This window comes from Mustela nigripes, chromosome 2, assembly GCF_022355385.1.
Source record: "Mustela nigripes isolate SB6536 chromosome 2, MUSNIG.SB6536, whole genome shotgun sequence".
Lineage (NCBI taxonomy): Eukaryota > Metazoa > Chordata > Mammalia > Carnivora > Mustelidae > Mustela > Mustela nigripes.
The window spans coordinates 173,625,795-173,651,585 of NC_081558.1; the positions used below are offsets into that span (position 1 = coordinate 173,625,795).

Genomic DNA, 25,791 nt, shown 5'->3' on the forward strand with positions numbered 1-25,791 from the left:
TAGTTTGGCTATTGTGGACATTGCTGCTATAAACATTCAGGTGCACATGCCCCTTCGGATCACTACATTTGTATCTTTAGGGTAAATACCCAGTAGTGCAATTGCTGGGTCATAGGGTAGCTCTCTTTTCAACTTCTTGAGGAACCTCCATACTGTTTTCCAGAGGGGATATACCAGCTTGCATCCCCAACAATAATGTAGGAGGGTTCCCCTTTCTCCGCATCCTCGCCCAAACCTGCCATTTCCTGACTGGTTAATTTTAGCCATTCTACTGGTGTGAGGTGGTATCTCACTGTGGTTTTGATTTGTATTTCCCTGATGCCAAGTGATGTGGAGCACTTTTTCATGTGTCTGTTGGCCATCTGGATGTCTTCTTTGCAGAAATGTCTGTTCATGTCTTCTGCCCATTTCTTGACTGGATTATTTGTTCTTTGGGTGTTGGGTTTGATAAGTTCTTTATAGATTTTTGGAACTAGCCCTTTATCTGATATGTCGTTTGCAAATATCTTCTCCCACTCTGTCAGTTGTCTTTTGGTTTTGTTGACTGTTTCCTTTGCTGTGCAAAAGCTTTTGATCTTGATGAAGTCCCAGTAGTTCATTTTTTCTCTTGCTTCCCTTGCCTTCAGTGATGTTTCTAGGAAGAAGTTGCTGCAGCTGAGGTTGAAGAGGTTGCTGCCTGTGTTCTCAAGGACTTTGATAGATTCCTGTCTCAGATTGAGGTCTTTCATCCATTTTTTGAGTCTGTTTTTGTGTGCGGTATAAGGAAATTGTCCACTTTCATCCTTCTGCATGCGGCTATCCAAGTTTCCAACACCTCTTTTTTAAGAGATTGTCTCTTTTCCATTGGACATTCTTTCCTGCTTTGTCGAAGATTAGTTGACCAAGGAGTTGAGGGTCCATTTCTGGGCTTTCTATTCTGTGTCAGTGATCTGTGTGTCTGTTTTTGTGCCAGTACCATACCATCTTGATGATTACAGCTTTGTAATAGAGATTGAAGTCTGGAATTGTGATGCCACCAACTTTGGGTTTCTTTTTCAACATTCCTCTGGCTATTCAGGGCCTTTTCTGGTTCCATATAAATTTTAGGATTATTTATTCTCTTTCTTTGAAAAAAATTGATGGTATTTTGATAGGGATTGCATTAAATGCATAGATTGTGTTAGGTAGCATAGGCATTTTCACAATATTTTTTCTTCCAATCTATGAGCATGGAATGTTTTTCCATTTCTTTGTGTCTTCCTCAATTTCTTTTAGCAGTACTTTATAGTTCTGTGAGTACAGACTCTTTGCCTCTTTGGGTAGGTTTATTCTTAGGTATCTTATGGTTTTGGGTGTAATTGTAAATGGGATTGACTCCTTAACTTCTCTTTCTTCTATCTTGCTGTTGGTGTATGGAAATGAAGCTGATTTCTGTGCATTAACTTTATATCCTGAAACTTTACTGAATTCCTGTATGAGTTCTAGCAGTTTTAGAGTGGAGTCATTTGGGTTTTCCACATAAAGTATCATATTACCTGCAAAGAGTGAGAGTTTGACTTCTTGACTGACTTGGATGCATTTTATTTCTTTTTGTTGTCTGATTGCTGAGTCTAGGACTTGTAGTACTGTGTTGAATAGCAGTGGTGATAGTGGACAGCCCTGCCATGTTCCTGAACTTCGTAGAAAAGCTCTCAGTGTTTCCCCATTGAGAATGATATTTGCTAGGGTTTTTCATACCTTTGATGATATTGAGGTATATACCATCTATCTGCACACTGTGAAGAGTTTTAGTTAAGAAGGGATGTTGTACTTTGTCAAATGCTTTTTCAGCATCTGTTGAGAGGATCATATGGTTATTTTTTCTTTTATTAATGTCTTTTATCACATTGATTTGCAGATACTGAACCAACCTTAAAGCCCAGGAATAAGTCCCACTTGGTTGTGGTGAATAATCCTTTTCGTGAACTGTTGGATGCTATTGGCTAGTATTTTGGTGAGAATTTTTGCCTGTGTGTTCATCAGGGATATTGGTCTGTAATTCTCCTTTTTGTGGGGTCTTTGTATGGTTTTGGGATCAAGGTAATGCCTCATAAAATGAGTTTGGAAGTTTTCCTTCCATTTCTACTTTTTGGAACAGTTTTAGGAAAATAGGTATTAATTTTTCTTTAAATATTTGGTAGAATTCCCCTGGGATGTCATGTGGCCCTGGACTCTTGTTGGGAGATTTTTGATGACTGCTTCAATCTCCTTACTAGTTATGGGTCTGTTCAGGTTTTCTATTTCTTCCTGGCTCAGTTGTGGTAGTTTATACGCCTCTAGGAATACATCCATTTCTTTCAGATTGTCACATTTCCTGGTGTATAGTTGGTTGGATTAATTGTTTGTATTTCTTTAGTGTTGGTTGTGATCTCTCCTCTTCATTCATGATTTTATTAATTTATTAATTTATTTGGGTCCTTTCTCTTTTCTTTTGGGTAATTCTTTCAAAGAACCAACTCCTAGTTTCATTGATATGTTCTACTGTTCTTTTGGTTTCTATTTCATTGGTTTGTACTCTGATCTTTATTATTTCTCTTCTCCTGCTGGGTTTAGGCTTTCTTTGCTATTCTTTCTCTAGCTCCTTTAGGTATAGGGTTAGGTTGTATACTTAAGACCTTTCTTGTTTCTTGAGAAAAGCTTGTATTGCTGTATATTTTCCTCTCAGGACCACCTTTGCTGTGTCCCACAGATTTTGAACAGTTGTGTTTTCATTTTCATTTGTTTCCGTGAATTTAATCAATTCTTCTTTAATTTCCTGGTTGATCCATTCATTCTTTAGTAGGATGCTCTTTACCCTCCTTGTATTTGAGTTCTTTCCAACTTTCTTCATGTGGTTGAGTTCTAGTTTCAAAGCACTGTCGTCTGAAAATAGGCAGAGAATGATCCCAATCTTTTGGTACCAGTTGAGATCTGATTTGTGACTCAGGATATGATCTATTCTGGAGAATGTTCCATGGGCACTAGAGAAGAATACATCTTCTGTTGCTTGGGGATGGAATGTTCTGAATATATCTGTGATGTCCATCTGGTCCATTGTGTCATTTAAAATCTTTATTTCCTTGCTGATCTTTTGCTTAGATTATCTGGCCATTTCAGTGAGGGGAGTGTTAAAGTCCCCTACTATTATATATTATCCTCAATGTGTTTCTTTGAGTTTGTTATTAATTGGCTTATATAATTGGTTGATCCTATGTTAGGAGCATAGATATTTAAAGTTGTTAGATCTTCTTGTTGGATAGACCTTTTAAGATTGATATAATGTCCTTCCTCATCTATTATTGTGGTCTTTGGCTTAAAATTTAATTGTTCTGATACAAGGATTGCCGCCCCAGCTTTCATTTGGTGTCCATTAGCATGGTAAATTGTTTTCCACCTCCTCACTTTAAATCTGGAGGTGTCTTTGGGTCTAAAGTGGGTTTCTTGCAGACAGCATATCAATGGGTCTTTTTTTTATAAAATTCATTTTGATATCCTGTGTCTTTTGACTGGAGGCATTTAGCACATTTACATTCAAGGTAACTATCGAAAATATGAATTTAGTGTCATTGTATTGTCTGTAAGGTGACTATTAATGTATATTGTCTCTGTTCCTTTCTGTTTTATTACTTTTAGGCTCTCTCTTTGTGTAGAGGACAACTTTCAATATTTCCTGTAGGACTGGTTTGGTGTTTGCAAATTCTTTTAGTTTTTGTTTTTCCTGGGAGTTTGTTATCTCTCTGTTTATTTTCAGTGATAGTCTAGCTGGATATAGTATTCTTGGCCGCATATTTTTCTCATTTTGTGCTCTGAATATATCATGCCAGTCCTTTCTGGCCTGCCAGGTCTCTGTGGATAGGTCTGCTGCCAATCTAATATTTCTACTATTGTGTGTTACAGACTTCTTGTTCCGAGCTAGTTTCAGGATTTTTGCTTTGTCACTGAGACTTGTGAGTTTTACTATTAGAGGACAAGGTGTTGTCCTATTTTTATTGAATTTGAGGGGGATTCTGTGTATCTCCTGGATTTTGATCCTTGTTTCCTTAGCCACATGAGGGAAATTCTGCACTGTAATTTGCTCTAATATACATTCTGCCCCTCTCTCTCTTTTTCTTCGTCTTCTGGGATCCCAATTATTCTAATATTGTATCACTTATCTCTTGAACTCTCCCCTCATGGTCAAGTAGTTGTTTGTCTGTCTTTTTCTTGGCTTCTTTATTCTTCATTATTTGGTCTTCTGTATCATTAATTGTCTCTTCTGCCTCATTTATCCTAGCAGTTAAGAGCCTCCATTTTTTATTGCACCTCATTAACAGCTTTTTAGATTTCAACTTGGTTAGGTTTTAGTTCTTTTATTTGTCCAGAAAGGGTTTTTTTTCTTCCCCCCTCCGGAAAGGGATTCTCAAGTATCTTCTGTGCATCTTCTATGCTTTTTTCAAGCCCAGCTAGCCTCTTGATAATCGTCATTCTGAACTCTGGTTCTAACATATTACTAATGTCCATATTGATTAGGTTCCTTGCTGTCAGTACTGCCTCTTGTTCTTTTCTTTTGAAGTGACTTTTCCTGCCTTGTCATTTTACCCAGATAAGAATAGATGAATGAGAGAAAAAATACTAAAAGGGTAGCAACAACCCCAGAAAAATATACTCTAAGCAAATCGGAAGAGACCTGAAATTGGGGAGAAAAGAAAGGAGAAAGAAGGAGAAAAATACACACACACACACACACACACATATATATGTTTATATATATGTATATATATGATTAGAACAGAGTGATACACTTGATTTTGGGTGTATTTTGGTCTGCCTCCCCAAATTTTAAAGAAAGTAAAACATATATAGAAAGAAAACATATAAAGAATGAAAAACATGTGTATACAAAAATAAACATGATGAAGGAATGGAATATGACTGTAAAGATGAAAATGAAAAAAAGATTCTAAAAAAGGAATTGATAAGACAAGAAGTTGGTTGAATAAAGAAAAAAAGAAAGGAAGGAAGGAAGAAAGAAGAGAATGTGATCGGCCTGGAGACTAGAACAAACCCATACGTTAGATTTAGGGTATATTTTGATCTGTTAGAAGAAACTGTATACCAAATGTTCCTCTATGTCTGGAGTTCTGCTGTTCTCATTGATCATGAACTTGGTCTGGCTGGATGTTCTTGTTGATCTTCTTGTGGGAGGGGCCTGTTGCAGTGATTCGCAGATTTGTTTGTCCTAGGTAGAACTTCACCGCCCTTGCCAGGGGTCAGGCTAAGCAATCTGTGTGGGTTTGCCTCTGTAGCTTTTGTTTCCTGAATTCTTTGCATACAACTTTAGAGGACAGGAATGAGGATAGTGGCCTCAAATCTCTAGCCCCATAGGAGCCAAGAGCTCAGAGCCCCACTCCTCACTGCACCCTCAGAGAAAAATAGTCAATCACTCTTGTCTCCCTGGTCTCCGGTTGCACTCTGTGCTCTCCCAGCCTGTGACCAAGTGTTTCTGTCTCTGGCACACAACCCCATTTGGAGTCTCCAAACCCAGCAGATTCCTACAACACGCTTCCGCATTGCTCCTCCCAGAGGGGGAAGGAAGGAGTCTCCTGGGATCTACCACTTGTGGGGTCCTTGCTCAAAGAGCTGTGGCCCAGCAATGCCAGAAATCATGGTTTATGGAACCCTGAGGTGAGAGCCCACTCCTTGGTTCCGTCTCTGCAGCTGGCTTCCCTACTCTAATACCTGGGGGCTCTGCCACATTCAGGTACCCCCAGTCTTTCTGTGACCCTGAGGGTCCTGAGACCACACTGTCCCCATGAGGGCCCCCTCCACCCCCCGGAGCAATATCCCTCAGTGGAGTAGACTTCTAAAAGTTATGTTTTTGTGCTGCACTGCTCTACCGCTTACTGGGAGTCGGCCCCTCCCCCCATGGACTATTTTCCTGTACGTTGCCTTGGATTCACTTCTCCGCACATCCTACTTTCCAGAAAGTGGTTGCTTTTCTGTTCCTAGAATTGCTGCTATTCTTTTCTTCGATCTCCTATTGAGTTTTAGGTGTTCGGAATGGTTTGATAACTATCTAGATGATTCCCGGGACCCGATGAAATTTAGATCTCCTACTCCTCCACCATCTTCAGGATGGAAGCCTCTTGAGCGCAGAGCTATTGGCTCTTTCACTGCTGAATTCTCAGGCATCTGGAACATGATAGCTGTGCAGTAAAGACTTGCTAAGTGAATAAGAACATGTTCTTGCTCTTGTTTCTGACATATTTTTCACCTCTTCTCCCACCTTTCTTCCTTCCTTTCTTTTTAAGGATGAGCTTTGGAGGATCCAGGAGAAGCTAGAATGCTACTTTGGCTCCTTGGTTGGCTCGAATGTGTACATAACGCCTGCAGGATCCCAGGGCCTCCCACCCCATTATGATGATGTGGAGGTAAGAGGAAGAAAATTGTTCTGCTCAGGGAAGGAGTCACTGCTTGTGACTGAGTTAGATGTTGGGATTCAGTTCAGCTCCCTGTCCTTCTTGCTGTGTGGCCCCAGAGATCTTGACCTCACCTAGATGTTGTGTCAGATCAATTCCACCAAACTAGTTTCCTGCTCCTTCTCAAAGGGGAGAGGTGGTTCCTAGGTTTACTAATATAAAGAGCTACACACTCCTATGAACAGGTATTTATTGAACCTGTCTATAGAAAAGCGTGATTGGCTTTTTCTCTAATTTCACAATGTAAGGGTTTTAGTAAAGTGAGGTCACAAGTAATCCTTACATCTGCTTTCATTCTGTTCTTTTTCTGGAGCTGCCAAAAATAGATAATTTTTTCCATTTGTGAAAATCTCGGGGCAGCTTGAACGGAGGTCATGGTTTCACTTAAGGTCTGGCCCCTTGACAAGTGTTGGTTCATTGTCATGTGGCTGCCAAACAAGTTAACTCTTTGGCCTAGGGAGTCTGTTGCTTTCCTTTTATGCTAAGACAGGTTATGAACACAGAGTTATTAGTAAAAAGCCCCTTTTCGCCCATTTGAAAGCACTGTCATACCAATACATTGCCTAAAATTTTTTGGTTTTGTTGTTAATATTTTAAGCAGAGCTTTGAGGTACCTTTGGCTGAGTGAAGAATAAAAAACTTGAAGTTTTCCTGTCTGCCAAGGATGATATTCAGGATTTTAGACCCTGAGGAATATATGAAGCTTGGCTTTTCCATCGGAGATTATGGGCTTTCAGCTGTCTGATGGAAGATTTAAAGGCAGGAGATGGGGGGATATAAAGAACCCAGTGAGGCTTTATTACAGTGAAGAGAATGAATATCCTTCCAGTATCGGGGCTCATGGTCACCTGTTTTTAAAAGTGGAAACCGGCGGTGGCAACTTTTAAGTGTAGAGTGAAATGCCTCACTAATCCCTCATTTTTATTTTTTATCTGAAACTTGTAATCCATCTGAGCCTTTGGAGGGCTAATGCTCTAGCACCACTCTGCCACGTGAGTTGTCAGGAAGCTCACTGACACTCCTGGGCCCTGTGGCTCTCTGTAGGTCTTCATCCTGCAGCTGGAAGGAGAGAAACACTGGCGTCTCTACCGTCCGACTGTGCCCCTGGCCCAGGAGTACAGCGTGGAGTCCGAGGACAGGATTGGGAGGCCGACCCATGAGTTCACGTTGAAGGTACGCGACTTCCGTCCTGGCTGCTGCTCCTGACACAGGTTTCCGTTTGGGTTTTAGTGTGTGTTCAGTGGTCCCCATGGGAATATATGCAAGAGTGTGGGGTCGAGCTGGCTCTCGCTCGTTAGCATGTGCAGCTTTTTTTTTTTTTTTTTAAGATTTTATTTATTTATTTGACAGAGAGATCACAAGTAGTCAGAGAGGCAGGTAGAGAGAGAGAGAGGAGGAAGCAGGCTCTCTGCAGAGCAGAGCCCAATGTGGGACTCAATCCCAGGACTCCGAGATCATGATCCGAGTCGAAGGCAGAGGCTTAACCCACTGAGCCACCCAGGCACCCAACACGTGCAGCATCTAAAGGAGATTTGGTGTTTGTACCTGTAGAACGACTGAGGAAACGTTAAGTTCATTTTCTAAACAACGCATCTCCAAATATAATCCAAGTTCCACAGGAATGGATTGTGAATTGGCTGACCACCAACTTCTCCAGAGTAGAAGTGGGAGGTTTGGCCTTGGGCGGCTTCACCAAATCTAAGCCAGCCCACGGGACCTGGTTATAGCTTACTTAGGCAGAGCACAGCCAGGAACCCCTTAGTTTTTTTTGTTGGTGAAATTCTAGCATGACCCACTTTCCTCCTAATAGTACACTAGACTCTCTGGACTCAACTTTATGTTGAATTAAGATAAAACAGCTCAAATCATTCCAAAAATTCTACCAACCTGATAGACTTGCATATAGTTATTATTGTTGCATTTCTTGTGACTTGAACTTGTAATTAGTTATTACTCAATGATTTATGGTCCTTCCTTGATTTCAAAAGCTTTTCCTGTTTGCCTGTGACTGGGAGAAATAATCTCCTTTTGTAGATGTGTGTTTATAGTACAGGAGATTTGAATAAATACAATTAAAGGTAACTTTTTTTTTTTTTAAGTTCTTGGTCAGCAGTCAGCAAACGATGGCCTATGGGCCAAAAATGTGCCCTGTTGCCTTTTTTTCGAAAATCAAGTTTACTGGAACACAGCCATATCCCTTTCTTATTTGCCATCTAGGGCTGCATTCACAACGCACCTGCAGGGTTGGCTGGTTGCCATGGAGATCACGTGACCTGCAAACCACAACTATTTACTGGAGCCCTTTACAGAAAGAGTTCACCAACCCTCTCTCTTGGTGAAGCATGTTTAATAGGCTCTTGGTTGATTATTTTTAGGCCATAGACTAAGCTGTCCATGGTGTCTAAGGCCAGCGCTGAGTTACCTAGCCTGATGACTGGCTACTTGCTATGCCCAAGAAGGTTGGTCTTCCTAGTGGTCTTCAGATATAGATGGTGTGGGTTCTGGGAGGCAGTGGTGGGAGACTGGGAGGAGGTGTGGTGATGCCCATTAATCATACCCATCGTGTTTCAGTTCATTAAGAGCAGCCCCAAGTCCCTGGGAGGAGAAACAAGCATTGTGTACCATGGGTTTTAATTCAAGTTGCATGTCTGTATACATATGGGGTTTAAATCAGTGATGCTCTTCAAATGAAATCTTGTGTAAATGCCCCGTGTATGAAACAGAGAAGCTGAGTCACTCTGGGTGGGGAGGGCATGAAGGCCACAGTGAGGGTCACCAAACCCAGGGTCTCAGGATGAAGACCCCTCCTACAATGGAAACACCACTCTGGTTTGGGGATCTGACACACCTAGGTTTGAATTCAGCTGCTGTTACTTAAGAGCTGTGTGTTCTTGGGCATCTTATTTATCTCAGTCTTAGTTTCTCCTTTTTTGAAAAGGAGATCATAATAGTTACCTTGTAGGTTGTAAGAATTAAAAAATATGTTTCAGTGCCTCTTTGTAATGAAATTCCTTGGAAGAGATGGCTCTATGTCAACATATTTATTGCTGCTTATCAAATTCCCACAAATTCTCACAAATTCAGTGGCTTAAAACAACACAGATTTATTAACTTATAGTTGTGCAATTCAGCAGTACAAAAGGGATTTGGTTTCACTTGGCTGAAATCATGTGTTGGCAGGACTGATTCCTTCCAGGGGCTCTAGGGGAAAATTCATTTCCATGCTTTTTCCAGCTTCCAGAGGCCGCCTGCATTCCTTGGCTCATGGCCCCTCCTCCATCTGCAAAGCCAGCCTTTTTCCCACTGCCATCTCTGGTTCTCTCTTGCTGTACCCTCTTCCACTTTTAAGTACCTGCCTGGATAATCTGGAATAATTTCCCTGCCAGCAGCCTTCATTGGCCTTGTCCGTGTGCCCTAAATATTTATAGGTGCCCGGGGTTAGGACATAGACAGTAGGGACCCTGTCACCATTCCTGGTCTTCTCTCGTGCTCTCGGGCACTTCTCCCACCAGGCTTTCCTCCATTCCTCCAGAACCATTCTCCCCAAGGTTACTGGGGGCCTCCATGTCGTCAAGACCAGAACAGTGCTTACCTCCGAGTCTGCATCCAGCAGCCCCCTGTCAGCCTTGCTGGACACAGTGGGTCATTCCTGCCTTCTTCACTGGGCTCCGGGATCCCACCCTCTCTTCTCTTGCCCACCTACTGGCTGTTCTTCTTCATTCTCTTTTCTCAGTCTTAGTTTCTCCTTTTTTGAAAAGGAGATCATAATAGTTACCTTGTAGGTTGTAAGCGCTCACGAATATGTTTCATTCTCAGTCTCTTTGCTCTTTTGCCCTCAGTCTTTGTGTCTCTGAATGTTAGGGTGCCAGGGCTTATTTCCTGGACCTCTTTCCTCAATCCATACCTACTCCCATGGTTTTAAATTCCCTCTAGACTGTCATATTTTCTGTGCTATGTTCTGTCTCTAGCCTACATATCTAAACTCTAGACTTATATCCAGCTACCTACTTAATATATTCACTAAAAAGGTAAAAGGTATTGCCAGTTTAATATTCTGCAAAGCAAACTCCCATTTCCCATCCTCTCCCTAGCCTCCTTTCCTGTAACTGGCTCTCCATTTTCCTGCTTGTTCAGGATAAAACCCTTGGATGTGGATCTATACAAAAGCCTCCTATTTGGTATCCCCATTGTAGACTTTTCTGACGTAGCAACCATATGATCCTTTCCAGTTCCATTGAACCCTTTGCCCAGACCTACTTTTGAGAGCCATTGAACCCTTTGCCCTTTCTTTTAAATCTAGAATAAAAGCCGAAATCCTTAAAACAGCCCAGAATGCCCTGTCATCTGGCCCCTCTGCTGCCTTCTCACTTCATCTGCCATCATTTCCACCCTCACTACTCTCCTACCACGTTGACCAGTGCTTTTCAAACGTGCCAAGCACATTTTCAACCTCAGGACCTTTGTGCTGCTCTTCCCTCTCTCTGGAATCTTTTCTGCCCAGGTAGTCCCATGCTGGCTTGCTCATTTCCTAAAGTCTCAACTGAAATGCCATTGTAGCAGAGTGAGGTATCCGTGCCCATCCTGAATAAAAATGGCACCCATTACCCCAGGCACACCCTGCCCCCCCCCCCCCCCCCCACTCCTGTTTGCTTCATTCCTCTCCTTTTGCTTCTTTCATTTTCACTGCATTTACCACCACTGGACCTTATTTATTTACTGCTCTATCTGCCTTGCTCCACTAGAATGTTTTTATGGTATCCGTTGACTCTTCCTTCTCCTCATGTTTGCTCTTTGTCTTGAATGAACTACCAAAAGGCAGGCCTGGTTTTGTTTACCGCTCTATCCCCAGTGCCTAGCATGGTGCCTGTCATGGGAAGAGGGTGGGGATTAGTTAATCAGATGTTTGTGGTATGAATAAATGCACAAATGAAGGTCCCATTTAGAGGGGTGGTGCAGAGACAGTCAGTGAGTGATAGGTGTAATTGTGAGTAAAGCATTTGTTTGAAGGAGTAATTTCCCTGTCAGCTTGGTGTCATTCAGGGTGCGTGAGCCACCAAGATAGCGCTCGCGAATATGTTTCATTGTGTATTATTTCTTGCTTTAAGGAAAATCTTAACATTAAGAAAAGTTTTGTTTTGTTTTGTTTTGTTTTTGTTTAAATTTGCTGTATCTTGAGCTGCCTCTGCAGGGCCCATACTCCTCATCAGTGAGCTGACTGCTTCCTGTTGTGGCAGTTTTGGGTTTTTTTTTTTTATCCAGGTGGGATTAGTGAGGGTATAGCCTCTGGAGTGATTTAGGAAGGATACTTCTGCCCCTGGCTTGGGCGAGACCTGGGACAGAGTAGAAGTTCACCTGCCCTAGAGAGTGACTAATCTTCCCTCACATCTAGTTTTTAGGTTCAAGTGAAGGGTTAAACATTCATTGAGCCTCTGTTGTATACCTGATGCTTTGGTGGCTTAGGCTCTGGGGAATACATAAAGGACCTTGACCATGCCTAGAAGAGCTCACCAACTTAATGGTGGGGGGGGGGGTGGCAGGTAGAGTAATTACAGAACAACCTCCTGCCGTTATGGCTCCAGGAAGTCTGGAAATGGCATCTCCTTTAATCCTGAAAATATGTCTGTGATTGTTGGGCCAGTGCCTCTGTTTTACAGGTGAAGGAGCTGAGGCTTAGGGGGGTTCAGTAATTTCTTGGGGTCACTAGCCTGTAAATGGCAATGTTTGTTTGACTCTAAGGCTCCTACTGTTCACCACTTGAAGGGTAGAGACAGGGGAGGGTGCAGGCTTCCCACCGTGTCACCTGCTTGATCCCTGGATTGGGGCAGGACAGTTTCAATGTACCTGCTCTTAGCTTGTGAGTAAACAAAGTGGATACTGAAACCCTCTCCAGGTTTGGGGTTCACAGTGACAGGCTCATAGGCATGGTGAAGCTAGACTATTGGGACCCCAGGAGCCCAGCACACAGACCACCTCAGGAATCACAAAGTAGGTTTCTAGAATGGAAGACTGAAACCCAGAGCCTATTTTTGTCTCTTTAAGACATGGAGGATTGAAAAGACACTCTCCTTACTAACTCCCTTCTCTCTCTCTCTTTTTTTTAATTTCCTTCAGCCAGGTGATTTCCTGTACTTTCCCAGAGGGACCATTCATCAGGCGGACACTCCTCCAGGGCTGGCCCACTCCACTCACGTGACCATCAGCACCTACCAGCACAAGTAAACTCTCTCCTCCCAGCCGTCCATCCCAGGGAGGCTCAAGTTGTGGCCCATGGCAGCCACATGCAAAAGGGAATGAGGGGGTTGGCCACTGCTGTCCTGTTTATCCAACCTCAGGGGTTTCCTTCAGGCTCCCTTGCTAACTTCCAGTTCCTTTATAGAGTCCTGCCCATGCTGCAGGTCCATCTGGGGTTCCTCCTGGGAACATCCTGAGCCTAACTGTATAGAACATTGGATGTTGCCCCATGAGGCTCCCAGAGTTCGGGAAGAAAGAACCAGAGCTGTGGTGCTGTGTTAGTGAAGCCAGGCTGGGCTTGTGGCCTCTCTAACATTTTCTTATTGCAATTAAATATTTATAACATAGAATATGCCACTTTAAACATTTTTAACTGTACAATTTGGTGACATTAATTATATTCACACTGTTGTGCAACCATCACCACTGTTTTCAAAACATTTTCATCACCCCACACAGAAAGTCTGTATTCACTGAAACCTCCAGATCTCTTTTAAGGGTTCCACTTTTTATAAAGTTCATGAAATTGAGTAGGAAAGGAAGTCTGGAACAGTGAGACCTAAAAGCACATGTGCCGAACATAGTTCTAATTAAAACCGTGTTCCATTTCGGTGAGTGCCGCCTCACAGGACCTGGGCGGCAGCAGCCTCCCTGTGAGCTGTTTCCGGCCAGCCGCCGCCTTCCTCGCACCTGCCAGTCGTCGCCGCCCTGCGGCTTGCAGGCACCAGACCCTGTGCAGTTGCTGGGAATGCGGCCTGGGACGGAAGGCGCTTGGAAAGAGCTTGCGCTCTGGAAGTGGTGGTGAGAGGGGACACGGACTGGGAAATAGTTAGCAGTGGGATAACTCCGTCATGGGTGTGCAGAGGAGACTCCTGAGGAGCACAGGGAAGGCTTCAGAAATGACACCGAGGCTGAGTGAGTCTTAAAGGATGAGAAAGCAGAGGTGGGTCAGATGGTCAGGGGAGGAGAGGCATCCCCGTCCCAGTGGACAGCAGGCCCCCTCCTACCTTCAGAGCCATGACTTGCAAAACAAGTGAGCATGACTTCTTCCTCATCTGGCTTTTCTGGGTGACATGAACCCATGTGTTTACGAGGCTGACCAAAGCAACTAGCTGGAGCCTGGCCTATAGTTAGTGTAGTCCCTGCCCACAGTAGGCCAAAGCTTGTGTTATGCTTCCTTTATGAAACATGCTCTTCTCACTGTCACTAGGCATAGCCAGGAACAGAAGGTCATCGCGGCAGGCTCAAGAAGAGCAGGAAAAATTGGGGGAGTGGGATCGTAAGAACCGGAGAGGGGCCAGCCCCAGGGAGGCTGGAACCAGGAGTTCACAGTGGGTGTCAAGCAGCTCGGGCCTTAGCAGCCAGTTTGGCCCTGTGGGTATCTGTGTAGCTTCTGGTGTCCTGCCGTTAATGTGACTGAGCTACTCCCCCATCTGGGATTCTCTGTCTTTTGCATTCACTTGATGCCTCCCAACTAGTTTTCTAGTCAGTGGCTTTTCATGCGCTTGTTTTCCTTCCTCATCTCCTGTTCACTCATACCATGGACTCCTCCATAAGCCGTCATCCCTTACTTATCTGACCTCCTTTATCTCCCTGAATCTAAAAGCTTCTACTTCTGCTAAACTGTTTTCCAATCCTAAGAGCAAAGATCTGGTGGGCTGCCCCTGGGCCCCACACGTGCCTTCTCTGGTCAGCGGGGGAGGTGGACAGGCACCATAATTGAGGAGTCTCAGGTCAGACGCTGACCTGTGCCTTTATCAGTGGTGCTGGAGCTAGAATGGGACAAACTAGAACTCAGGAACCATTGCTCCCCAGAGCTGTCCCTGTGCCGTGGGCCTGGTCCCCTGACACTGGCACGGTGAGGATTGGGGCCTTTCCTTAAACCCTCTCAAGGGTCAGTTGCTGGGAGTGTCTGAGATCTGGGACAGCAGCAGATTAATTTGTCTGTTTTGCCAAAGTGAACCCCTCAAGAGATATTAATCTCAAATTTTGGCCCAAGAGCCATTCTGACTCTTAACAAGAGCACAGAGCTCAGTTTAACTGCAATGACCCCTCTTCACGAGCAACTGTCGCACCATTTCACCTAGGACCCCGTGAAAGAAGAGCTTCTTTTTGTGCTGGTAAAAGATCTCCAGGAGGCAGCTCATTCAGTCAGATGTGAGGCTGGGTGTAACATTAAGTTGCAGAGTGTGAGGACACCAAATGGTAGACATCTTAGGGAAAGTGTCACTGATGTGACTTTTGTCTTCTGACACTTTTTTGGAAGGAAGCATAAAAGTGTTAATTTTGCTTACTGAGTGAGAAGCAAAAGTCATACTGTGAATTCCCATTTTTGTGCATAGCCAGCTATTTGAAATCTGGTGATACTGAGGGAAGATTTTAAACAGCTAGAAATATTTAAAGAGAGAAACCCCACAGAGTGTCTCTGCAGTGGCACACATTTAGGAGTGCGCCAACTGTAAATGGCCCAGGCAAATTCAGGTGATTGAACACTGATGCTCATCCCTAGATGTTATTTTTGGCCACCGGATTCTACCCTTCTAGCCCTGCTAGAGTTTAACAAGTTGCATATTGACTGTTTTGAAATTAATTGATGTTGGGTATTTCACTGAGGAAGAGTGCCCCTCTTTTATAAGGGAAAAAGGAAAATGTAACGTCTTACAGTTCAGATAATGTGTAACAGTCCAGGGATTTTGCTGTTACCCTAAATGTATTTCTTTTGGAATTTTTTTTAACATAAACTATATTTTAGGTCCTATGATTGTTAAAAATTTCCTACAGAGCTCCTCTCAAAGACATTTGTGTTACAACTGAAAACATTAAAAATAAATTGGGCCCTTGAACTTCCTACTTACACCTGTATAGGATTGTGTGGTATCTTTTAAGAGAGAAGTCGTGAATTAAAGCCTAGCTTCCCACCTTCTAACTTTCCACATGAGTGTCTGGGAAAGGGGAGGGGGAGAAGCAGTGTGATTGATGAAGGCCTTCAAGTTTTTTTGTGCTGTGTAATGTCTAATTAATGGAACTCACTGTGCCTGGGGAGTCAGAATGTAGTTTGTAGCTTTGGGATTTACTAGTAATCAGTGTTTTATGTAGATTCCGTGGGTGTTCACTGTTTTCTTTCTGGGTGCGTGTTGCAGTTCGTGGGGAGATTTCCTTTTGGACACCATTTCGGGGCTTGTATTCGACACTGCCAAGGAAGATCTGGAGTTCCGGGCTGGCATACCCCGGCAGCTGCTCCTGGTAAGGAGTAAAGACTTGGGTCGGTGGGTGGGCAGTGGCAGCCCAGGCCAGCAAACGCTGTGGCCTGCCTCCTCTGGACTCCAGGATCCTTCTTCCCACTGGAGTCAAGCTCATCTCCTGCGTCGATGTATGGTTTGCAGAGACCATCGCGCTGTGCGCGTTATGTGGGAGCTGAAGGGCTGAGACTGTTGTGTAGACTGCGCGGGGGCGCTAGAGGGCAGGGTGGGAACGCTGGCTGAGGGAGTGGCTGAATCTGAGTCCCGTGACAGGGAGAGCCCTAGCTTCAGTCCACAGGAGTGAGACCTGTGCAGGAGCCCCACTGGCTGTGCTGGCTGGTGCTGCTCCAAGGGCTGCTCTGGAGACCAGGACATGCGCGGGAAGCCCTGCTGGAGGTCGGGCCAGGACTCACTTCTCCTTCCAGCAGGTGGACGCCACGGCTGTTGCGAGGAGAAGGTTAAGTGGCTTTCTGAGGACTCTTGCCGACCGGCTGGAGGGCACCAAAGAGCTGCTTTCAGCTGACATGAAGAAGGATTTTGTTATGAACAGACTCCCCCCTTACCACATGGGAGACCCAGCGGAGCTTTCAACACCAGGTGCGGTATTTCAAGGCTTTCCTGGATGGGCTCCTCTTTGGACAGGTGGAAAGTGAGCAGCATTTTAGAATTAAGGTGGACCTAGATCTATCTTTAGCATGTTATGTTTGGATGAGACATGCTGTTGCTTTAGGGATCCTGCATCTCACAAGTCTTTTTGTAAAGAACCTGCATCCCAGCGTGATGGGGAGAAAGAGCCCTGTGATTGTGGGTGAGAAATAGGTGTATTTATGGGCACTCTGGTATTCACCATCTTCAGGAAGCTTTAAGAACTTGAACACTAAAATAATCCCAGCAAGATTATCTCAAAGATGGGTGAAATGTAAGAATACCCAAGGTTGTCACTCACATTCCCAGAGTTCCAAGTGACTATTTTGTGACCAGTTTAGGCTGCAAATGACCTAACCCTTCTGGATAGGTGGTGATAGCAGGCCATCAGTACAACACTCCTGCAGTGGGACAGACGGATTTAGGACTTGTTACAACAGGGAAGACCACACACTGCTGGGAATTGTGGGGCATCTCAGTGTAAGATTTTTGGAGGGATTTATATTTATAGCTTGAGTTAGGTGATTTTTCAGGAGGGTTGAGAAAGCAGGGCTTTGTTCTTGGATGGATGCTGTCAGAAAATAAGGAGTCTGTTTGGTCTTGTGTAGGCAGGAGGGATGAAATGAGGCTGAGGTGGCAGCTAGTAAGGGAGGAGATCAGCTTGCTTCCGCCGGAGTTCGGACATGATGTGGGACTGGTCTTGCTTTTGCTTCGCCCTTTCAGAGTAGCCTTGTTGAATGTTGGTGTTCTGTGGAATGGTCTATGTTCAGCAGGAGAACACTGAGACAGGGCTGTGAGTGCCAGGCCAGCTCTCCTGCTGCTTTTCTCCTTCTCTGTAGAGTTGAGATGATTATTTTTACTAAGGTTTATAAAAGTTTCCTTTCTCATGGTTGAGACCCACTAAAATAAGAAAATCTGTAAGGTCACCTTTAACATTGATTCCACTTTATAATTTCATCTTTCGGGGAAGTTTAGGATGTGTTTTTGTACCTGTTCAAAGTAGATTTTTACCAACATGTGTATTTTAATCTTTAGTAAAAGTTTTATGAGTATCAGCTTATAGCACAGAGTATCTTACCAGAACTCTGATCTTAGCCACTAGAGTCTGTAACACTATGTTCCCTCAAGACTCCTTCTTCAACCAGATGACCCCATAAGTCTGGTCTCTTTTTAGTGGGTAACTTTTGTATGAAGTTAAATCCAACTTGGAAAAGACTTTTTTTTCTGTGAGCTTAATTAGGTGGCTTTCATAACACAGTGCTTGACCTCCATGGATGGGTTAAGTTTCTAGGATTACACAACTAGTCCTTGGTGAGGTGGTGTGGTATGGACTCATTTGTTGTACTGCTGGGCTTGACACACAGAGCAAATGGCAGACGGAGGCTGGAACCTGGGGAAGCCAGTGTAGGGTGCAGAAGGTACAGCTACTCTGCTTCTGTGGCCTGGTTTAGATCTGTAAGAATGAGCTCCATAAGGTTGTAAACTGTACTTCAGTATCATTATAAATATGGGGTAAGCCAATACTAGAGTTGGAGGGTACCCCACAGTTGGATTCACTGCACATAAATTTGAGCCTGGGTTTTCTAGTGAAGGCTGGCTTTCCTCCTCTGGGTTTTCTAGGTGGACAGTTACCAAGGTTGGACAGCACAGTGAGATTGCAGTTCAAAGACCACACCATCCTCACAGTAGGGCCGGATCAGGATCAATCTGTGAGTATCCAGAGGGGAGGAGGTCTTCTCTCCTCCCAGGACATTTCCATCACAGACCTCAGGTTATCAAACTAACAGACGGCCCCTGCCTTTTCAGACCCGCTTGGCAGCCGTCTGTCCTCCTAAAGTAGTGCCCTCACTTTCCATCAGAGGGTACCCAGATCTCACTATGCCAAGGATGCCTGCCTATTGGGCATTGGTGGTGGGCCCGCATGCCCACAGATCCCGCCTTCATTTCCCCCATGCAGTGTTGGCTGCCTGGTCTCTGCCTTCTGGTTCAGGCCACACTGCACTTGCTCAGACAACTGCAGACCTTCCTTGTTCACGCACCTCCCTCACGCACTCTCCCATCCTGTACCTTGCCCAGTCTGTCATTATGTACGGTTTTGTTGATGTTCTGTCTTCTAGACATGGAGAAGGAAATTTATATCCATAACCTTGCCACCTAGCCCCATGGTTCCTAAAACTGGCATACTGATCCTAGACTCGATTGGAAAACTTTCAGAAATAATAAATTCCTGGGCTTCACTTGATCTGGGTTACAGCTTCCGTGTTTATTACTAAAGCTCCCTCCATAATCCTAAGGACCTCGAGCTATGGCTTCACCTTCTTCCTCTTGGCCAGCCATCTTGGGAGGTACTCCAGGAGTGACTGGGAGTGAGGGAGCTAGATGTGTGCATAACCAGACTGTCACAGCCATCAGGGTCACACCTGGACAGGACTGGTTTATAGTATATATAGAAAACCTCAAAACTCTCTTGTATTCTTAAAAAAAAAAAAGTCCTAGTAACGCTTATCTAAGAGGTGACAAGGACTGAGGTTCTGGTCGCTGTGTAAGATGGATGGACGGGAGTCTACAGTAATTGGAAGTTTTTATAGATCCCCTTCTGAAGAGGTAGCATTCATTCTGTGGTGTTCATAAATTGCCAGCTTATAACTGGGAATATCATATATGGATATAAAAAAGGTGTTGGCTGGATTAAATGAAACTTGAATGTTTCATTGATAAGCTGATATGTAAGTAGTTGCTTTTTCATTAAGCCATACTGTTTCATCTTAAAAAAGGACCACTGCCTATTTGCTATATACAAATAGTAATCTGAGGTATATAGTTTGTGTATATATATATATATATTCTAACTTTGTGCCAAAAAGATTCTTGGTGTTGAATTTTGTTTTGGAGAACCCTCCTTGGGTTGACCTCCTCCATACTGTGTTGTTGACAACTCTTACCTTTTATTTAAGGATGAAACTCAGAAAAAGATGGTTTACATCTATCATTCCTTGAAGAATAGGAGAGAGACACACATGATGGGAAATGAGGAAACAGAGGTCTGTTCCAACCTAAAATGTCTTTCCTGTGATTTGGTGATGGCTGGGAAGAATGTGTTACCTTTAATTTATGGGGGATGTGCTTTCTTGTGACTGCAGTGTGGGCTTAATGTTTCACTCAATTGACAGAGCCCTTGCAAGGGATGATTAAGTCAGACAGTTCTGTGATATACATACACATATACCACCTTTAAAAGATATAAGCTGGGGGGCACCTGGGTGGCTCAGTGGGTTAAAGCCTCTGCTTTCAGCTCAGGTCATGATCCCAGGGTCATGGGATCGAGCCCCATATCTGGCCCTCTGCTCAGCGGGGAGCCTGCTTCCTCCTTTCTCTCTGCCTGCCTCGCTTCCTACTTGTGATCTCTACCTGTCAAATAAATAAATAAAATATTAAAAAAAAAAAAGATATAAGCTGGGACCCGGTAGCCTGGTAGGAAATGTGTAATATAAATATGAAGCATTTTAAATGACTAATTTCTTAGGATATAAACTCAGAGACCTTTTGTGAAGTCTGAGTTTTTATGTGGCAAATTCTATACATTGTCTAGTTGTAAGGGTACCAAAAATGCCGAGAACTGTACAAGTTTTTATGAAAATACCACTTTAATATTTTTCATCTGACTAGTTTATTGTTTTTCAGTCCCATGGACTTCGCTTCCCTTTATCACATATGGATGCACTGAAGCAAATTTGGGACCACTCAGCTATTTGTGTCAAGGACCTGAAACTTACCACAGATGAGGAAAAGGAAAACCTGGTGGTATCCCTCTGGACAGAATGCCTAATCCAGGTAGTCTAGTGCCTTCCCAGAATCCAGGGTGTACCATCTCACAGATACACACATGTGCAAAGAAGAGCAATGATTGATGTGGTGCTTTGAGTCAGTCGACTGGGACTGACCTGGTCTTACAACGATTTTCCTCACCTGTGTTTCTAATAACATGAGCCGTACCTATTTCAGGGAGTTAGGCATACAAAAAAAAGGTGTCTCAGTAATAAAACCATACTTCTGGCAAACTCATTTATTCCAGTGTGGTAGAAAAGGCACAACTCCAATAAATGTATCATTGAAAGTTAAAGGTCGTTACCTGGCTTTGTCGTTGTTCTTTGGAAGAAACAACTTCTTTAAAGAGCCTCATTGGCCCTACAAAAATCTTTTAAACAATTAACACAAAGAAAAATTTTAAATTGGTTTTATACAATGAAAATATACATACCTTCATGTATACACAACCCCTCCCCCCCATTAAAATAAAGTTACCCTGATAACATAAGTTTTATTAAATACTGTCACACTAATGAAAGGACTCACATCTGTGGGCATATGTGAATTTTATAGATGCTGCTTCAAAGATGACAAAGCCTGAGATTGAAGGAAAAATATTCAGTATTTACATGGAAAGACCAAGTCTCTATAAAAAATGCTCAAAATAGTGGGTCTTTGCATTTAAACAATTCACTGTTATTTTACATTCTAAAGTGCTCATAGGCTGATATTTAAAAATATCACTGGAGTATTTAATCTTTCTATATAAAAATAGAGCAGTTTTCTGCTTTTTGGTAAAAGTTTGGGACAAAGGGAACAGCTGTCTCAACTTAAGTATTTTTCCCTCCTGAGTTGGTTTTAAACTTAAGAACTGTATAATTTTTAAAGGTGGTAATGATTACTTGATATCCTACCTGATTTTGCTTAAAAATGGAAACGAAAAACTGAATTTTCAGCCATTAAGTAAAATGGTATAGTCAAGGCTCAAATACTGCTTGGCTTTAATTTAAACATTTTGGAATTTCCCTTTACTACTTCAGGCAGACAAAGAACAATGGGACTAAACAACTCCTTGAGGGCAGGATGAGGCAAAATCTAGGGTGAGGTCTCAGCACCAGGACAGGTGACCACTGGTTAGTCTTGTCACCCGAAGGGCGTCTATTACTAAAGAGAGCAAGGATGGTCACAACTTATTTGTGCTATTTTAGTTTGGCCATAGAAAATATACCAGTATTCAAACCTTTTTCCTGAACAAAGCTGAGGTCCTTCCCTGGGGTCAGTTACAAGTACGAATACTTAACGGTGCTTCAGTTATAAAAGCCTCAGTAGAGAAGAACCTTTAAGGCTTATCTAATACAGCAGCTTAATAGGAAGCTTTATTAATAAATATGTTTTTAGGCATTGCTAAAAAAAATTCATCTTCTTGCAAAAGGATGACTTGACCTAAAGGAATTGGTTTCCCTGTGCTTATTAGCACTCACATACCATCTCCTAGGATATTAATAACTAATACAGGCTGACAGTCACCAGTGTCCTACAATGACAGTCAGGAATAGGACTTGTGTCTGGTAGGTAGGTGAGAAAACACACACTTGAGGGAACTTGCTCATCACACACTGGAGACCAAGCAGGACTAGCACCTTTCACAGAAATCAGAACATGCTTTTCATAGGACACTACACAACTGGTAAGAATACTTGAGTGTTTCCATGGTTAAGAGCAATGGTCTTAGAAGCTGGAAGAAAACATCATTCTGCTTAGTGATGTAGGACCATGAGGATAAGTAAATTCCTTTCTGAGGGATGTGAGATTCCTTCTTTGTTCTTTCTAGAGATGGTGCAGATTCTCACAATATTTCAATGTCCCATTTCTGTGTTTCTTCTCCCTCCAGGGGTTGATTTACAATTACATGAGTCTTGTCATAATAATTTCCTCCTAAAATGGGAATTCCAAAAGAAAAGATTATTTGTTCACACAGAAGCTCAACAGTATTCAGCCCACTGTGTGGTGGATTAAGACTTCATTTCCAAAGCAGCCTGAAGTGGGAAGCTGAGTTTAAATAAGCTTAGCTATGATTAACCTCAAATCAAACCACAGTATGATTCAAATTGAAAAACTAAGAGGTAAAACCGTTACCTGCAAAGCCGTGTGCCCAATAATGCAATGCTGGAGCAAAGTGCATGGAGAGAGCAGAGCTCGCCCTGAATGTCAGGCACTGTTTCTGTTTCCACAAGGACAGTGGCTGTGACTAAGCCAATTAAAGCAACAGCCCAGACCTTGCTCAATTCCAAACCAAGTTTAAATGATACCTACCATCAATTTTAAGTAAGGGCTTTTAAGGACTACAGCAATTCATGGCAAAAAGAGATTTCTAAGAAATGAGACATTTTGTGGCTGATGAAGCTTTAATTTTAGAATTGTTCTCAAAGATCATGTACCAAATGAGAATTTTACAACTGTCCTAATGAACAAAACCTCAGATTTTGTCCTTAGGCTTTTCCTGCTTGATCCAAGTCAATGATTGTTTTGTTTGTTAAAATAGCGTATCTTTTTTCCAGAGTAAGTAGAAATGAATTAGTATTTCTTTTGTGCATCAGGATTTCTTTTACCCAGGAGGAGGAGTTTTGGAATTTAAAATTCTACCCAGGGGCACAAAATTTTGGGTTTCTTCAAAGGCCCACCTTTAACATCCAGGACAAGTTGATCGCTGAGATAGGAGCTGATGGTGCCATTTCTGTTTAGCCTCCACTTTTGCCGGAACTGTCCGTGTTCGGTCCACAGAGCCACTTTAGCCCCGGGGGTGTCCCGGCCTCCAATCACATCAAGGCATGTGTCACTGGCCTAAAGGTTAGGAAGAAGATTGGTGGTAATGTGTTAGCTCCAGTCAAGTGAACTGGGTCCCTTTACATGCTCTGATCTAAAAGAGAAGACTATCCAGCATAGTTACAATTTCACCAACTGCTTAAGTTGTCTTTAGGGCTACAGGAAGGAGATGGTACAGACACAAACCCACGGAAGTAGAGGTGCATCTGGCAACAGATGGTAAATGAAGGTTTGCTGAATTACAATTAAATATTAAGTCTCTGTTAGCATAAATGTATCAGGTGGACCTTGGTTTCTCTTTTTTTTTTAAGCAGGCTCCACACCCAATGGGGCTTAAACTCACAACCCTGAGTTCAAGACCTGAGCTGAAATCAAGAGTCAGATGCCTAACTGAGCCATGCAGCCATCCCTGAGTGTGGTTTTCATATAAAAGCATTGGATGATGTGCCAGATAGCATATAATAATTGCTTTGAAGTGCTTTTCATTTGTGTTGATGAGACAAAAGGAGAAAGTCCATTGGTGTTCTCTTCCCCAGAACATCAGATGTAATGGAGGCGTCATAAAGAAATGTAAACTTTATTTTCTAAGCTTTTTAGTAACTTCTATACTACTACTTCACTAGGTAGTGTGAAACTGAAAGTTTCAAGATGTTTAGAATCACAAACAGCTGACTTTATCTGGACCACAGAGAAAGGAATGTGTCACAAGAAAGAGCACAATGGCCTGTTGGATCCAGTTAGTTGTCACTGGTTTTAAAGCGTCATTTAGGCAGAGCCATAATATGTGATAACCTTAGTTTTTACTTTGAAACAGAAATTGAATTTTCTAGATGAATTTTCTAACATTCTCAGTTAAAAGCTTTAGTAATATGGCAGGTTTTTTTTTTTTTTAAATTTTATTTATTTATTTGACAGAGAGAGATGCAGTGAGAGAGGGAACACAAGCAGGGGGAGTAAGAGAGGGAGAAGCAGGCTTCCCGCCAGAGCAGGGAGCCTGACGTGAGCCTTGATCTCAGGACCCTGGAATCATGAACTGAGATGAAGGCAGACTCTTAAAGACTGAGCTACCCAGGTACCCTTACATGGCAGTATTGATACAATCATGCAACAGTGTTTCTAGGAAGTTGCATTATTTTATAATGCCATTTGATTAGGCAAGATTCTGGCCCCCCCCAAAAAAAAATCGAAGGCCAAAAGATGGGGTGCAGAGTCCGCAGGGTGCCTGCTTACCTTGGATTTAAAGAGTCCTCGGCAGTAGTGCCAGATCTGAGTTGTCTTCCCGCTGTAGGGAGAAACGCACACGGAGGTGGCCCTTGTGTCAGCAATATTGCCAGTGACTGTCAGATACTCATCCTGGGCCCGGTTCTTTATCCTGATGTACACTGCAGGCTAGGATGGAGAAACAGCCATTTAGAAGGACTTGTTAACCTGGAAATCAGGTTTCATAGAAGGCAAGCTTAGCAGCAAGGAGTAAGGGGATCTAGTTTACACACTTTCACTCCTTCTCCCTTTAGCCAGTAAGTGTGAATTGGTATTTTTCTGTTGATAGGCCTTAGACCACTGAACACGTAGGTTAAGTTGTACAATAATCTCTATTCTACTTTTTTGAAAAATGCCCTTCTGGAAGAGGAAAAGGTAATAGCTTCATCTACTGAATGCCACATGGCAAGGGGTGGTGCGGCGTTCTGGACTTGCTGAGTTTCATTCAGGAACCACTGTGTCCTAGCTATGCTGGGGGAGGCAGAGGACCCCGAGCAGGAAGGCAAGGTACAGCCCTGCAAGGCTCTCACAACAACCTAGCCAATGCTGCAGTAATCACACATACCATTTGAGCTATGGTTAAGTGCCAAATGCCTGCTCTGGGAGGTCTTGAAAAACCCAGGTGAAGCTGAGGGCCTGGGCAGCTGTGGTAATGTTTCTTTGCCTTTATACTTTGTGGACCTTTACACTAATTCAAGGGAAGAGACCATGCATGTTTAATCACTATGTAGGTATTCAAAAATTGGGTAACAAAGAACTTTATCCCCTGGGCCTGGAATATATACCCAAAGTTTTCCAATAAAATATTAAATCTAGGACTTGCCTCTAAGGATAATAGTTAATATTTATTGAGAGCTTAGTGTATGTCAAGCAGTATGCTAAATGCTTTCTGGGCCATTGTATTATCTAAGTTAATAACCAGAAGAACCCTTTAAGAAAATCCAATTATTCCCGGGTTTCAGCACCCCAAAACAGACACACACACACACACAGTCCAATTATGATCTGAATTTTACAAAGTTACCACAGATGTGGAGAAGCTGGGTCAGCCTGCACCAAAACCATCCCTCTTAAGCAGGATGCTCTAAATAAAGTTGGCTCAAATATACTAGTTACCCTCAGACACAGGGAATAAGAGACCAAGTCCAAAGGTGGCAGTGTGAATGAAGTCAGATAATGAAAGGACATCACACAGGATGGAAACTCCCCAGAAACCATTCTTTTGGCCTTAAGCTTCCAGTCTTGATGAATTAAAAGATAGGATATTCAACATCCCCACCTTGGGTCATATGTTGGCATCCTAGGGGAACTTTGCTAAATAAACTATTTAC

General features: G+C 43.0%; 2 protein-coding genes across 2 annotated transcripts in view; one reads left to right on the forward strand and one right to left on the reverse strand.

The window, feature by feature from the left end:
- The window catches only part of RIOX2 (ribosomal oxygenase 2), a 37,091-nt gene extending 16,401 nt beyond the window's left edge, over positions 1 to 20,690 (forward strand). Inside the window, exons 3-10 of the mRNA XM_059392120.1 lie at positions 6,288 to 6,407; positions 7,500 to 7,628; positions 12,567 to 12,670; positions 15,827 to 15,929; positions 16,351 to 16,522; positions 18,191 to 18,279; positions 19,525 to 19,611; positions 20,252 to 20,690. Of these exons, the coding sequence (XP_059248103.1) occupies positions 6,288 to 6,407; positions 7,500 to 7,628; positions 12,567 to 12,670; positions 15,827 to 15,929; positions 16,351 to 16,522; positions 18,191 to 18,279; positions 19,525 to 19,611; positions 20,252 to 20,410 (963 nt within the window). The 3' untranslated portion in view covers positions 20,411 to 20,690. The remainder of the gene's footprint in view (positions 1 to 6,287; positions 6,408 to 7,499; positions 7,629 to 12,566; positions 12,671 to 15,826; positions 15,930 to 16,350; positions 16,523 to 18,190; positions 18,280 to 19,524; positions 19,612 to 20,251) is intronic.
- CRYBG3 (crystallin beta-gamma domain containing 3) overlaps positions 20,601 to 25,791 on the reverse strand; it is a 110,976-nt gene continuing 105,785 nt past the window's right edge. Inside the window, exons 20-22 of the mRNA XM_059392119.1 lie at positions 24,431 to 24,589; positions 23,059 to 23,218; positions 20,601 to 22,312 (exon numbers count right to left, since the gene is read on the reverse strand). Coding sequence (XP_059248102.1) covers positions 22,224 to 22,312; positions 23,059 to 23,218; positions 24,431 to 24,589 — 408 coding nt within the window. The 3' untranslated portion in view covers positions 20,601 to 22,223. The remainder of the gene's footprint in view (positions 22,313 to 23,058; positions 23,219 to 24,430; positions 24,590 to 25,791) is intronic.